This window comes from Triticum dicoccoides, chromosome 5B (assembly GCF_002162155.2).
Source record: "Triticum dicoccoides isolate Atlit2015 ecotype Zavitan chromosome 5B, WEW_v2.0, whole genome shotgun sequence".
Lineage (NCBI taxonomy): Eukaryota > Viridiplantae > Streptophyta > Magnoliopsida > Poales > Poaceae > Triticum > Triticum dicoccoides.
The window spans coordinates 130975044-130989649 of NC_041389.1; the positions used below are offsets into that span (position 1 = coordinate 130975044).

General features: G+C 42.5%; 1 protein-coding gene across 1 annotated transcript; it reads right to left on the reverse strand.

Moving 5' to 3' along the window:
• Window positions 1-11791: 11791 nt before the first annotated feature.
• Window positions 11792-13980, reverse strand: LOC119305285 (putative pectinesterase 63). Its single transcript, XM_037581853.1, has 5 exons — window positions 13480-13980; window positions 13208-13397; window positions 12618-12824; window positions 12254-12504; window positions 11792-12154 (listed from the first exon to the last, which is right to left on the reverse strand). Exons 1-5 carry the CDS (start codon window positions 13899-13901, stop codon window positions 11983-11985), a joined length of 1242 nt encoding a protein of 413 aa, XP_037437750.1. The 5' UTR covers window positions 13902-13980; the 3' UTR covers window positions 11792-11982.
• Between the last annotated feature and the right edge of the window lie 626 nt (window positions 13981-14606).

Consider the following 14606-nt stretch of genomic DNA (forward strand, 5'->3'; position numbering starts at 1 on the left):
AGAAAAAGGGCAAAGGGAAGAAGAAGGGGAACTTCAAGAAGAACAACAAACAAGTTGCGCTCAAGAGAAGAAACCCAAGTATGGACCTAAGCCTGAGACTGAGTGCTTCTACTGCAAGCAGACTGGACACTGGAAGCGGAACTGTCCCAAGTATTTGGCGGATAAGAAGGATGGCAAAGTGAACAAAGGTATATGTGATATACATGTTATTGATGTGTACCTTACTAATGCTCGCAGTAGCACCTGGGTATTTGATACTGGTTCTGTTGCTAATATTTGCAACTCGAAACAGGGACTACGGATTAAGCGAAGATTGGCTAAGGACGAGGTGACGATGGCGTGGGAAATGGTTCCAAAGTCGATGTGATCGCGATCGGCATGCTACCTCTACATCTACCATCGGGATTAGCTTTAGACCTAAATAATTGTTATTTGGTGCCAGCGTTGAGCATGAACATTATATCTGGATCTTGTTTGATGCGAGACAGTTATTCATTTAAATCAGAGAATAATGGTTGTTCTATTTATATGAGTATTATATTTTAGGGTCATGCACCCTTGAAGAGTGGTCTATTTTTATTAAATCTTAATAGTAGTGATGCACATATTCATAATGTTGAAGCCAAAAGATGCAGAGTTGATAATGATAGTGCTTATTTGTGGCACTGCCGTTTGGGTCATATTGGTGTAAAGCACATGAAGAAACTCCATACTGATGGACTTCTGGAATCACTTGATTATGAATCACTTGGTACTTGTGAACCGTGCCTCATGGGCAAGATGACAAAAACGCCGTTCTCCGGAACTATGGAGCGAGCAACTAGTTTGTTGGAAATCATACATACTGATGTATGTGGTCCAATGAATATTGAGGCTCGCGGCGGGTATCGTTATTTTCTCACCTTCACAGATGATTTGAGCAGATATAGGTATATCTACTTGATGAAACACAAGTCTAAAACATTTGAAAAGTTCAAAGAATTTCAGAGTGAAGTGGAAAATCATCATAACAAGAAAAAAAAATTCTACGATCTGATCGTGGAGGAGAATATTTGAGTTACGAGTTTGGTTTACATTTGAAGCAATGCGGAATAGTTTCGCAACTCACGCCACCTGGAACACCACAACGAAATGGTGTGTCCGAACGTCGTAATTGTACTTTACTAGATATGGTGTGATCTATGATGTCTCTTACTGATTTACCGCTATCGTTTTGGGGTTTTGCTTTAGAGACGGCCGCATTCACGTTAAATAGGGCACCATCAAAATCCGTTGAGATGACGCCTTATGAACTGTGGTTTGGAAAGAAACCAAAGTTGTCGTTTCTTAAAGTTTGGGGCTGCGATGCTTATGTGAAGAAACTTCAACCAGATAAGCTCAAACCCAAATCGGAGAAATGTGTCTTCATAGGATACCCAAAAGAGACTATTGGGTACACCTTCTATAACAGATCTGAGGGTAAGATTTTTGTTGCTAAATTCGGATCCTTTCTAGAGAAGGAGTTTCTCTCGAAAGAAGTGAGTGGGAGGAAAGTAGAACTTGATGAGGTAACTGTACCTGCTCCCTTATTGGAAAGTAGTTCATCACAAGAACCGGTTCCAGTGACAACTACACCAATTAGTGAGGAAGCTAATGATATTGATCATGAAACTTCAGATCAAGTTACTACCGATCCTCGTAGGTCTACCAGAGTAAGATCCGCACTAGAGTGGTACGGTAATCCTATTCTGGAAGTCATGTTACTTGACCATGGCGAACCTACGAACTATGAGGAAACGATGATGAGCCCAGATTCCGCAAAATGGCTTGAGGCCATGAAATCTGAGATGGGATCCATGTATGAGAACAAAGTATGGACTTTGGTTGACTTGCCCGATGATCGGCAAGCCATCGAGAATAAATGGATCTTCAAGAAGAAGACTGACGTTGATGGTAATGTAACTGTCTACAAAGCTCGACTTGTTGCAAAAGGTTTTCGACAAGTTCAAGGGGTTGACTATGATGAGACTTTCTTACCCATAGCGATGCTTAAGTCTGTCCGAATCATGTTAGCAATTGCCGCATTTTATGATTATGAAATTTGGCAAATGGATGTCAAAACTGCATTCCTGAATGGATTTCTGGAAGAAGAGTTGTATATGATACAACCGAAAGGTTTTGTCGATCCAAAAGGTGCTAACAAAGTGTGCAAGCTCCAGCGATCCATTTATGGACTGGTGCAAGCATCTCGGAGTTGGAATAAATGCTTTGATAGTGTGATCAAAGCATATGGTTTTATACAGACTTTTGGAGAAGCCTGTATTTACAAGAAAGTGAGTGGGAGCTCTGTAGCATTTCTGATATTATATGTAGATGACATATTGTTAATTGGAAATGATATAGAATTTCTGGATAGCATAAAGGGATACTTGAATAAAAGTTTTTCAATGAAAGACCTCGGTGAAGCTGCTTACATATTGGGCATCAAGATCTATAGAGATAAGATCAAGACGCTTAATTGGACTTTCACAAAGCACATACCTTGATAAAATTTTGAAAAAGTTCAAAATGGATCAGGCAAAGAAAGGGTTCTTGCCTGTATTACAAGGTGTGAAGTTGAGTCAGACTTAATGCCCGACCACAGTAGAAGATAGAGAGAAAATGAAAGATGTTCCCTATGCTTCGGCAATAGGCTCTATCATGTATGTAATGTTGTGTACCAGACCTGATGTATGCTTAGCAATAAGTTTAGCAGGGAGGTACCAAAGTAATCCAGGAGTGGATCACTGGACAGCGATCAAGAATATCCTGAAATACTTGAGAAGGACTAAGGATATGTTTCTCGTTTATGGAGGTGCCAAAGAGCTAGTCCTAAATGGTTACATTGATGCAAGCTTTGACACTGATCCAGACGATTCTAAATCGCAAACCGGATACGTATTTATATTGAACGGTGGAGCTGTCAGTTGGTGCAGTTCTAAACAAAGCGTCGTGGCGGGATCTAGATGCGAAGCAGAGTACATAGCTGCTTCGGAAGCAGCAAATGAAGGAGTCTGGATGAAGGAGTTCATTTCCGATCTAGGTGTCATACCTAGTGCATCGGGACCAACGAAGATCTTCTGTGACAATACTGGTGCAATTGCCTTGGCAAAGGAATCCAGATTTCACAAGAGGACCAAGCACATCAAAAGACGCTTCAATTCCATCCGGGACCAAGTCCAGGTGGGAGACATAGAGATTTGCAAGATACATACGGATCTGAATGTTGCAGACCCGTTGACTAAGCCGCTTCCACGAGCAAAACATGATCAGCACCAAGACTCCATGGGTGTTAGAATCATTACTGTGTAATCTAGATTATGACTCTAGTGCAAGTGGGAGACTGAAGGATATATGCCCTAGAAGCAATAATAAAGTTATTATTTATTTCCTCATATCATGATAAATGTTTATTATTCATGCTATAATTGTATTAACCGAAAACATGATACATGTGTGAATACATAGACAAACTTAATGTCACTAGTATGCCTCTACTTGACTAGCTCATTAATCAAAGATGGTTATGTTTACTAACCATAGACTTGTGTTGTCATTTGATTAACGAGATCACATCATTAGGAGAATGATGTGATTGACTTGACCCATTCCGTTAGCTTAGCACTTGATCGTTTAGTATGTTGTTATTGCTTTCTTCATGACTTATACAAGTTCCTATAACTATGAGATTATGCAACTCCCGTTTACCGGAGGAACACTTTGTGTGCTACCAAACGTCACAACATAACTGGGTGATTATAAAGGAGCTCTACAAGTGTCTCCAAAGGTACATGTTGAGTTAGCGTATTTCGAGATTAGGTTTTGTCACTCCGATTGTCGGAGAGGTATCTCTGGGCCCTCTCGGTAATGCACATCACTATAAGCCTTGCAAGCAATGTAGCTAAAGAGTTAGTTAGGGAATGATGCATTACGTAACAAGTAAAGAGACTTGTCAGTAACGAGATTGAACTAGGTATTGAGATACCGACGATCGAATATCGGGCAAGTAACATACCGATGACAAAGGGAACAATGTATGTTGTTGTGTGGTTTGACCGATAAAGATCTTCATAGAATATGTAGGACCAATATGAGCATCCAGGTTCCGCTATTGGTTATTGACCGGAAACAGTTCTAGGTCATGTCTACATAGTTCTCGAACCCGTAGGGTCCGCATGCTTAAGGTTTCAATGACAGTTACATTATGAGTTTATGAGTTTTGATGTACTGAAGTTTGTTAGGAGTCCCGAATGAGAATATGGACATGACGAGGAGTCTCGAAATGGTCGAGACATGAAGATTGATATATTGGAAGCCTATATTTGGATATCGGAAGTGTTCCGGGTGAAATCGGGATTTTACCGGAGTACCGGGAGGTTACCAGAACCCCCTGGGGGCTTAATGGGCCTACATGGGCCCTAGTGGAGAGGAAGAGAGGAGGCAAGGGCTGGGCCGCGCCCCCTCCTCCCCTAGTCTGAATAGGACAAGGAGATGGGGGCGCCCCCCCCCCCCTTCCTTCCTCTCTCCCTCCTCCTTCCCCCCTTCTCCTACTCCAACTAGGAAAGAAGGGAGTCCTACTCCCGGTGGGAGTAGGACTCCCCCTTGGCGCGCCCTCCTTGGCCGGCCAACCCCTCCCCCTTGGCTCCTTTATATACGGGGGCAGGGGCACCTCTAGACACAACAATTGATCTCTAAGATCTCTTAGCCGTGTGCGGTGCCCCCCTCCACCATAGTCCTCGATAATATTGTAGCGGTGCTTAGGCGAAGCCCTGCGACGGTAGAACATCAAGATCTTCACCACGCCGTCGTGCTGACGGAACTATTCCCCGACACCCTGCTGGATCAGAGTCCGGGGATCGTCATCGAGCTGAACGTGTGCTAGAACTCGGAGGTGCCGTAGTTTCGGTGCTTGATCGGTCGGGCCGTGAAGACGTACGACTACATCAACCGTGTTGTTCTAACGCTTCCGCTTTCGGTCTACGAGGGTACGTGGACAACACTCTCCCCTCTTGTTGCTATGCATCACCATGATCTTGCGTGTGCGTAGGAAAGTTTTTGAAATTACTACGTTCCCCAACAATATCTTGTTCTAGTTTCGAGTTGTAATTCATATGTTGTAATCAATGAAAGTGTGATGATCATCATTATTAGAGCATTGCCCAAAAAAATAAAGGCCAAAAAAAAGAAAGGCCCAAAAAAACAAGAAAAAAAAGAAAAAGAAAAAAAAGAAAGAAAAAAGAAAAAAGAAAATAAATAAAAAGGGGCAATGTTACTATCTCTTTTTCCACACTTGTGCTTCAAAGTAGCACCTTGTTCTTCATGTAGCGAGTCTCATATGTTGTGCTTGAAAGTAGCACCATGTTTTTCATATAGTGAGTCTCATATGTTGTCACTTTCATATACTAGTGGGAATTTTTCATTATAGAACTTGGCTTGTATATTCCTACGATGGGCTTCCTCAAATGCCCTAGGTCTTCGTGAGCAAGCAAGTTGGATGCACACCCACTAGTTTCTTTTGTTGAGCTTTCATTCATTCATAGCTCTAGTGCATCTGTTGCATGGCAATCCCTACTCCTCATGTTGACATCAATTGATGGGCATCTCCATAGCCCGTTGATTATCCTCGTCAATGTGAGACTTTCTCCTTTTTTGTCTTCTCCATATAATCCCCATCATCATATTCTATTCCACCCATAGTGCTATATCCATGGCTCACGCTCATGTATTGCATGAAGGTTGAAAAAGTTTGAGATTATTTAAGTATGAAACAATTGCTTGGCTTGTCATCGGGGGTGTAGAATTTGGGAACATCTTTGTGTGAAGAAAATGAAGCATAGCCTAACTATATGATTTTGTAGGGATGAACTTTCTTTAGCCATGTTATTTTGAGAAGACATGATTGCTTTGATTAGTATGATTGAAGTGTTACTATTTCTTTTGTCAATATGAACTTTTATTTTGAATCATTTGGATCTGAACATTCATGCCACAATAAAGAAAATTACATTGAGAATTATGCTAGGTAGCATTCCACATCAAAAATTCTGTTTTTATCATTTACCTACTCGAGGACGAGCAGGAATTAAGCTTGGGGATGCTTGATACGTCTCCAATGTATCTATAATTTTTGATTGTTCCATGCTATTATATTACCCCTTTTGGATATTTATGGGCTTTATTTTACACATTTATATCATTTTCAGGACTAACCTACTAACCGGAGGCCCAGCCCGTATTGCTGTTTTTTTGCCTATTTCAGTATTTCGAAGAAAAGGAATATCAAACGGAGTCCAAACGGAATGAAACCTTTGGGAGCGTGATTTTTGGAACGGACGTGATCCAGAGGACTTGGAGTGCAAGTCAAGAAGCAATCGAGGCGGCCAAGAGATAGGAGGGTGCGCCCACCCCTCCTGGGCGCGCCCCCTGTCTCCTGGGCCCCTCGAGCGGTCACCGACGTACTTCTTCCTCCTATATATACCTACGTACCCCGAAAACATCCAGGGAGCCAACGAAAAACAATTTCCACCGCCGTAACCTTCTGTATCCGCGAGATCCCATCTTGGAGCCTCCACCGGCGCTCTGCCGGAGGGGGAATCGACCATGGAGGGCTTCTACATCAACACCATAGCCCTTCCGATGAGTTGTGAGTAGTTTACCACAAACCTTCGGGTCCATAGTTATTAGCTAGATGGCTTCTTCTCTCTCTTTGGATCTCAATACAATGTTCTCCCCCTCTCTTGTGGAGATCTATTTGATGTAACTCTTTTTGCAGTGTGTTAGTCGAGATCCGATGAATTGTGGGTTTATGATCAAGTTTATCTATGAGAAATATTTGAATCTCTTCTGAATTCTTTTATGTATGATTGAGTTATCTTTGCAAGTCTCTTCGAATTATCAGTTTGGTTTGGCCTACTAGATTGATCTTTCTTGCCATGGGAGAAGTGCTTAGCTTTGGGTTCAATCTTACGGTGTCCTTACCCAGTGACAGAAAGGGTTGCAAGGCACGTATTGTATTGTTGCCATCGAGGATAAAAAGATGGGGTTTATATCATATTGCTTGAGCTTATCCCTCTACATCATGTCATCTTTCTTAATGTGTTACTCTGTTCTTATGAACTTAATACTCTAGATGCATGCTGGATAGCGGCCGATGTGTGGAGTAATAGTAGTAGATGCAGGCAGGAGTCGGTCTACTTGTTACGGACGTGATGCCTATATACATGATCATGCCTAGATAATCTCATAATTATTCGCTTTACTATCAATTGCTCGACAGTAATTTGTTCACCCACCGTAATACTTATGCTATCTTGAGAGAAGCCACTAGTGAAACCTATGGGCCCCGGGTCTATCTTTTATCATATAAGCTTTCAATCTACTTTTATTTGCATCTTTACTTTTTGCATCTATATTATAAAATACCAAAAATATATTTATCTTATCATACTATCTCTATCAGATCTCACTTTCGCAAGTGGCCGTGAAGGGATTGACAACCCCTTTATTGCGTTGGTTGCGAGTTCTTTGTTTGTTTGTGTAGGTGCGTGGGACTTTTGAGGAGCCTCCTACTGGATTGATACCTTGGTTCTCAAAAACTGAGGGAAATATTTACGCTACTATTGCTGGATCACCCTTTCCTCTTCAAGGAAAACCAACGCAAGCCCAAGACGTAGCAATATGCTCAATCCAATGACCAAGAGATGGCAAATCCGAGCATTATCATCCCTTGGATGAAGCTTTTAACTCATAAGATCTGTCACGTGACTTTCTAATTGAGCCCTCAACTCTACCATCTCATATGTTCTAAACGCATCTTTTCACATGCTTATCTAATACTCTAATAATAAAGAGACCAGAACAATCTGGGATTCTAGAGATGTAAGAACAAAGTTGGATCTTGTTCAATACGATTCTAGGAAAGAAAATACATATTTTCAAATGTATTTTTCCATATTTTTATATATTTAAATGATGATTTACTAGTAGTATTTGGTGGAGGAGAGTATATGGGTCAGGTTCCATGCACTTACTCCACCAGCTTTCTATGAGCATTCTTCAAAACAAAAACAAAACTTAGGAACAATCAACACGAAGAAACTATCCCAAGTGAATATTAGTTACATCCATTATTTTATTGCTTTCTTTGATCCATATTAATTGTTGATGAGTTAGTATAGCACTATAGGAAGACTGGATGATTTTCTCCTAGAGAAACCCATGTTACAAGTTATATATTTTTGTTGTTTCATCCTGAAAACTTAGGCACTGTTTGTTTGGGCTGCAGCTTTGACGAATTCAACTATGGACTTGTTGTAACACCCTGTTACGTCTGGCGGGATCCAAACTGGCCCCACAGACCAACACTAGTCTTTTTTTGCACACTTTGTCCTCACTCATGCGCACTCGGGACCAACTTACCGATCGGTCACCCATCCTAGAGTTACTCCAAGCCAAACACGCTTAACTTTGGAGTTATTTTCGAATAGGCTCTCAGAAAAGAAGAAATTCCTTATTGATATGAGTAGTCTATCATTCCTATTAAACCAGGCTCTCACACTTGTTGTGCCGAGGAAGCTGCTGCAGTGAAGGTTAGTTGTTGCTTGGTAACGCGGTTGTTCCGTGGAGACAAATGTGAGATGATGAAAAGTCTGAAATGTCCCTAAAGTACTGAAATCAGTGTGACTTGTTGATTCTTTGTTCACAGGTTGTTTAAATGGTTTTTGACTGGCAAGGAATGATTTGTTCTATAGTATTTTATATCATATGTGTCTCACTTTGTCACCCATATATTCATATATACTCCCTTCTGTCCTTGTTATTTCGCATGTAAGATTTGTCTGAAGTCAAACTTCGGAAAGTTTGATCAACTTTATAGGAAAAATTATCAATATTCACAAAGGGAAATCAATATCATTAGTTGCGTCATGAATTTTAATTTTTACATTGTATAACATTAATATTGTAAATGTTGATATTTTTCATATAAATTTGGCCAGCTTTATGAACTTTGACTTCATACAAATCTTATATGCGAAGTAAAAAAGACCGAAGGGAGGACATATGACGGGCGAGCTTCATGGATCCGGCGGGGATGACGAGCACCCTATCCCGCCCGTGCATGTTCTCTCCTGGTGAAAATGAGAAAGAGAGACTGAGAGGGCAGAACGGGAGGCTCTTGCTTAGTGCGGATAGGATATTATGGCAGTTTTTTTAAAAAAAAAATTGAGAGAAACGACAAGGTTAGGGCTCGAAAAAGGGCGTCTCGCGAGCAGCTTCGCAGCCAAAGTACGCGAAGACTATATCTCGCTTACAGTGTTCTAACGTCTTTCGCGCCTGAAGGAATCCTCTACGTGTAGCTAATAGGCCGGCCTATTTTTCGTGTTTGTTCTTGTTCGCCTTTTTTTAGAGAAGTTTGTTCTTGTTCGATGGGTATCAATCAAGACGCTTTTGCTTTTGTTGGGTGTTTTTGGTCCGGTTTACTAAGGTCATTTCTTTCCTGTTTTTCTTTTTCTCTTTGGTTTTCATTGTTTTTTATTCGTTTTCTTTGTTTTTCACTTATTTCTTTGATTCTTTCTCGGTCTTTATTGTTTTTTATTTATTTTTCACTGGTTTTCTTTCTCGGTTTCATTGTTTTTCTTTTCTTTTTTCCATCAGTTTTATTTTTAGTTTCTTTTATGTTCCTTTTCTTAGTTTTAATTTGTTAACACAAGTCTACCTTATTTGAAAAATGTTTATTGTTAGTACACAATATATAATTTTAGTGTACACGTGAAAATTTTGATACACGTTGAACATTTTTCAGTTAATAGTTTTGAATACATGGTCAACCTTCTGCAAATACACATTGAATTTTTTTTGTAATGACAATAATTATTTTCTTAAACAACACGAACATTTGTTAACATTGTATAACAAATTTAAAAAATCATAGACATTTTTCGAAAACACGTTAATATTTCTTTAAAATGTCATGTGCATTTTTTAGCCTACGTGAACAATTTTTTAGATTGTATAAACAATTTTTTGTCTACACATTGAACAATTATTTCAAATTCATGATTAACATTTTTTTTCAAACATGTATTTTGATTTCAACCTTTTTTCGTACACATCCTACATTTTATTTATACACCAGGAACACTTTTTATATACACGTTTAATATTTTGAAACTACATGATTAACATTCTTGAAAACTTATATATTTTTCATGCCTAGTTTTTCCCATGTACATTTTTTATATACCCCAGAAACATTAACATTTCTCAAATACATGATTTTTTTTAAATATACTTCTTTTTATGCCTACTTTTTTTCATACATGTTGTACAATTTTTTGTATACATTAGGAAATTTTATATATACACGTTTAACTTTTTCAAATAAATAGATTATACAATTTTCATATACATTTAAAATATTTTTCTATACACATTTAACATTTTACAGTGCACGATTAAGGTTTTTTTCAATTTTGTATGTAAAACATAAAGTAGAAAACAAAAGCAAAACTTAAAAAAAACATGACAAATAAAAAAAGAGAGCTGAAGGCATGTGGTCCGCGCAGGGCTTGCCCATTCTGGCAGCTGCTTGAGGCGAGACATGCTATTGCCTTACGTCAAGTATGCTTTGAGGCGCTCTAGGCTATACCACGTAAAAGAGACGGAAGCGGATATGGGCTTTGTACACCAAGCAGCTTTGATTTAGATGTTTGGTACAATTTTAGCTTTTTCTCACATGAATTTGGCTGCAAAAGCTGTCATAAACAATGTCTATAGCTCAAGCAAGTATGACGTGTTTGGTAGCCTCCATGAGATCCAACTAGGCCTACGCGATGCAACTTTGGCCCATTTAGTTGTATGTCTAGCACCAAAATCTCGGCCCGCGTGATTTTTTAAAGCACCTTCGGGCTTGGCGGAGGAGGAACGCTCGAATCGTCCGACTTTTCACAGGCAGGCCCGAGCGATGGAACTTGAAGCACGTGCACATCGGAGGCTGCACGTGAGGGGGCGCACACCGTCGCGTTGTTTCCTTAAGCGCCGCCATAACTCCCCTCACCTTTCTCTCATTGCTCACTCTCTTCTCTCTCTCCACTCTCACACTGGTGACGGCAAGCACAAGGTCTCAACAATGAGTAGTGATACATCTCAAAATTTTGATTGTTTCATGCTATTATATTATCATTTTTATAACAATTTATATTATTATTTTTGTACTAACCTATTAATTTAGTGCACTGTCTGAGTTATTGTTTTCTACTTGTTTTAACTTCATAAGAAATCAATATATACGGAGGTCAAAACCACTTACCGATTTAATACGATTTTTTGAGCAACAAGAAAGACGGGAAGCTTCGTAGAGATCGAGACAAGAAGCCAAGGGCCCACACAACCGCCCTGCGTGCCCTTGGGGAGCGCGCGCCACCTGGCCTTGTGGGGCCACTTACACCGCCTTGACCTGATTCCACCGCCATAATTCCCTATAGATATCGAAATCCCCAGCCATATTTTCCGAAGAATTTTATCACCGCCGTAAGCTGCTGTTCCGCGAAGATCCCATCTGTTGGCTGAGACAGGTGTGCACAGCGGACTCATGGCGGCGGCGGTCGAGATCCCGTCGACAGCAATTGCGGCATAGTGGCGGGTGCGATGGTCGAAAATTTCAGCGTGACAGTTTGCGCATGGCTTCAGTCTATTCAGCAGCCCCATGGCCAGTGCATATTTGTTGCACGTATCAACCGCTGGAGCTGTCTTTTCTGTCCAAATGCCTTAAAAATCAGTTTTTTGGGCATTTGCCCTATATTAAATCATCTGTTGAAGATGCTCTTACACAATTTATTACAAACCTTCCTTAAAGTCAATTATACAGGCTTTCGCTATCGCCGTGTAAGCTCAAAAACAAGTGGAGATCTCGGATACACGAGTTACTGACAAATGGGCTAGCTAGTAGTTGCATTTTTGAGCAACCTAGAAGTTGCTTTTGGGCGGGGGTAGGATCCAGGAGTTGCCGTAGACGAAGTGCGAGCCGGTGAAGGGCCTCGCCTGCGCGTCGTCGAGCACCCGCGCCCACCCGATCCTCTCGTTGGACATGGCCCCGGGCCCGCTGCACTTGTACTCCCCGTAGAATACACCACCCTTCCTGCAGCAACCATCATCACCAGCCGTGCCCGTCGGTTAACTTGTGCGATGTAAAATGGTGAGGCCAAATGAAGCGAGAGGAAACACGTGCGGTGGTTACCGATCTGGCTTCTCGACCTTCCATTTGTCCCAGCCGACGGGCACCACCTCCTTGCTCATGTCTGTGAAGGAGTAGACCACCCGCGACGAGTCCCCCCACGCCCTCCCCAGGTAGATCTGGCCCAGTCCGAAGATCTTGCACCGCACGAACGAGAACCCGCTCTCGATGGCGTCCTTATCGTCGATGGCCTTGCTCCGCTGCTGTGCCGTCAGCACCGCAATCTCCGTCGTCACCGACATGATCGTGCAGTCCTGCACGCATGCATGCGCGTGGGTGTCACCATAACAAAATGCATCAAATATCATTGCCTACCTCACCTAGGTACATGTGTGAATGTAGTGTAGATGTTTGGTTAGTTAATTACCGTGTAGAGGGACCTCCCGAAGCCGAAGATGAAGTCGACGCTCCCTCGGATGATGCAATTCTTAAAGTAGTGGAGGCCCTTGTGGTCGTAGAGCGTGTCCTGCCCGCCGTCAATGGTGCAGTTGTAGAAGGCGGCCTTGGTGCCGAACAACCGCAGCGCCACCGCTTGCCCGCCCTCTTGGCCCGCCTTTGCCAATGGTGCGTGGTTCTGCCATGAAGAGCAGGCCGCTTAAGCAAAAATCTCATAATTTCATAAGATCAATGTTTACAGGAATATGTAAGTGTTTTGTTTCTTTAGACAAATACATAAATGTTCCAAATATAGCGACCAAATTCATGGGCTCTTAGAAGCTGTACGCGCGTATCTCCCTATAAGAATATTGTATGGGCCTAAATGCTTGGCTCAGATAGGCCTAACAATTTTTTCCATGGTCCGCAACTTGATGGATATGCATGCATGCAAAAACAAAACAAAAAAAACTCTTCGATAAGATTTTGTTTGCATACATTCCCCGAAAGCAACTCAATTTTGTTCGCAGTTGCATAGATAGGATCAGATTAATTTCCCCTAAAAGATGGTGATTAGTTGACCTTGAATACGACGCCGGAGGCCGAGAAGTAGTCGGCCTCGACGGCGACGGTGGCGCTGGCGAGGGTGCCGAGGGGTTTGCCGTCCTTGCCGCGCGTCCCTGCCGTGTCGTCCCACGTGATGACCGGCGGGTTCTTCGGGTTGCCCACAAACGTGATGAACGGCTTCCACATCGGGATTGTCAGCTTCTCCCTGCATTTTCCCTTTGCAATCTGATCAAAATCGCAAACTTATAATTTGATCAACATCTATTGGGATCGACCGAGATGTATACTTGTAGGTGCCGGGCTTGATGTCGAGGATGGTCCTCTTCTTGTTCTTCTCCGGCACGGCCTTGATCGCATCGGTGATGGTCTTGAAATTTCCCTTGCCGTCAGGGCTCACTACATACCTCACCGTGCCGGCCTCGGCCGCCGCCAGCTCCGCGTCGAGCACCTTGCCGCCGCTGGCCTTGGCCTTGCTAGCGTAGATCTGCTCGGTGACGGCAAAGTGCTCGACGTTCTTGGCGATGAACTGGTCAAAGCTGTCGCCGCCTCCGGCTCCCGCGCCACCACCGGAGCTCGGCTTTTTGGCCGCGCCGCCACCGATGTTGAAGCTGACTTGCTGCTGCGAAGAAGCCGGGGAGATGGATGCTAGGATTAGCACAAGAACAGCAATGCCGAGAGGCAAAGCAGGATTACAGTTGCGCCCCTTCATGGTGACAGGATCTAAAGAGATGAACTATTTGATAGTTCAATCTATTTATTTAGTCTTCTATTTGTTTATTGAGGGATGAACTTGCAAGGGGACGATTAATTGGAGAGACGCATGCGTTTGTATATATAGGCCAGGGGCAGGAAATGGAAGGATGCATGAAAGACTCCTTTTTTAGGCAATTAACGTATTTGCTACCTTCAGCTGTTTGGAAAGCAGGACGCCAAAAAAAAAAATGAACAAAATATTACGGCCTCAATAGTGATCCTCTATTTTTAAGGGGAGTTGATACATTCGCCTCACCTCCTTCCGGTCCCTTGTATGTTGGTTTTTTCCTCTCCACGCCATCTTGATTTCTCATAAAAAAAAGGGTTAATTATCCTTTTGCCCTCAGTGGTGTCCATGTGCTCAGTTTTGCCCTCAGATGCAAATTGTCCTCAGTTTTGCCCCTAGTCCGAGCACAGCAACTACGACGAGGCCAAACAGCCATATTTGAGTCCATTCCGTCCGCCGGCGTTAGTAGTTGTGGGTCCGGAGCTTACACGTGGGACCGCGTGGACGTGGGTCCGGAGCTGACATGTAGGCCCCTGCAACTAAATCCCCAAATCATTCTAGCTCACACTCATCCGCCCGGCCGGCTTCCCGCGCCGCCGCCGCCACCTGCGCCGCGGCCAGCACCTGCCCCGCCACCAGTTGCACGGCCTGCTC

Coding starts and splice junctions, on each gene's coding strand:
- LOC119305285 (XM_037581853.1), bottom strand. CDS start 13,901: ATGAAGGGGCGCAACTGTAATCCTGCTTTGCCTCTCGGCATTGCTGTT. Junction 13,398..13,479: donor ATCAAGCCCGGCACCTACAA/GTATACATCTCG, acceptor GGGAAAATGCAG/GGAGAAGCTGACAATCCCGA. Junction 12,505..12,617: donor TCGGGAGGTCCCTCTACACG/GTAATTAACTAA, acceptor GCATGCGTGCAG/GACTGCACGATCATGTCGGT.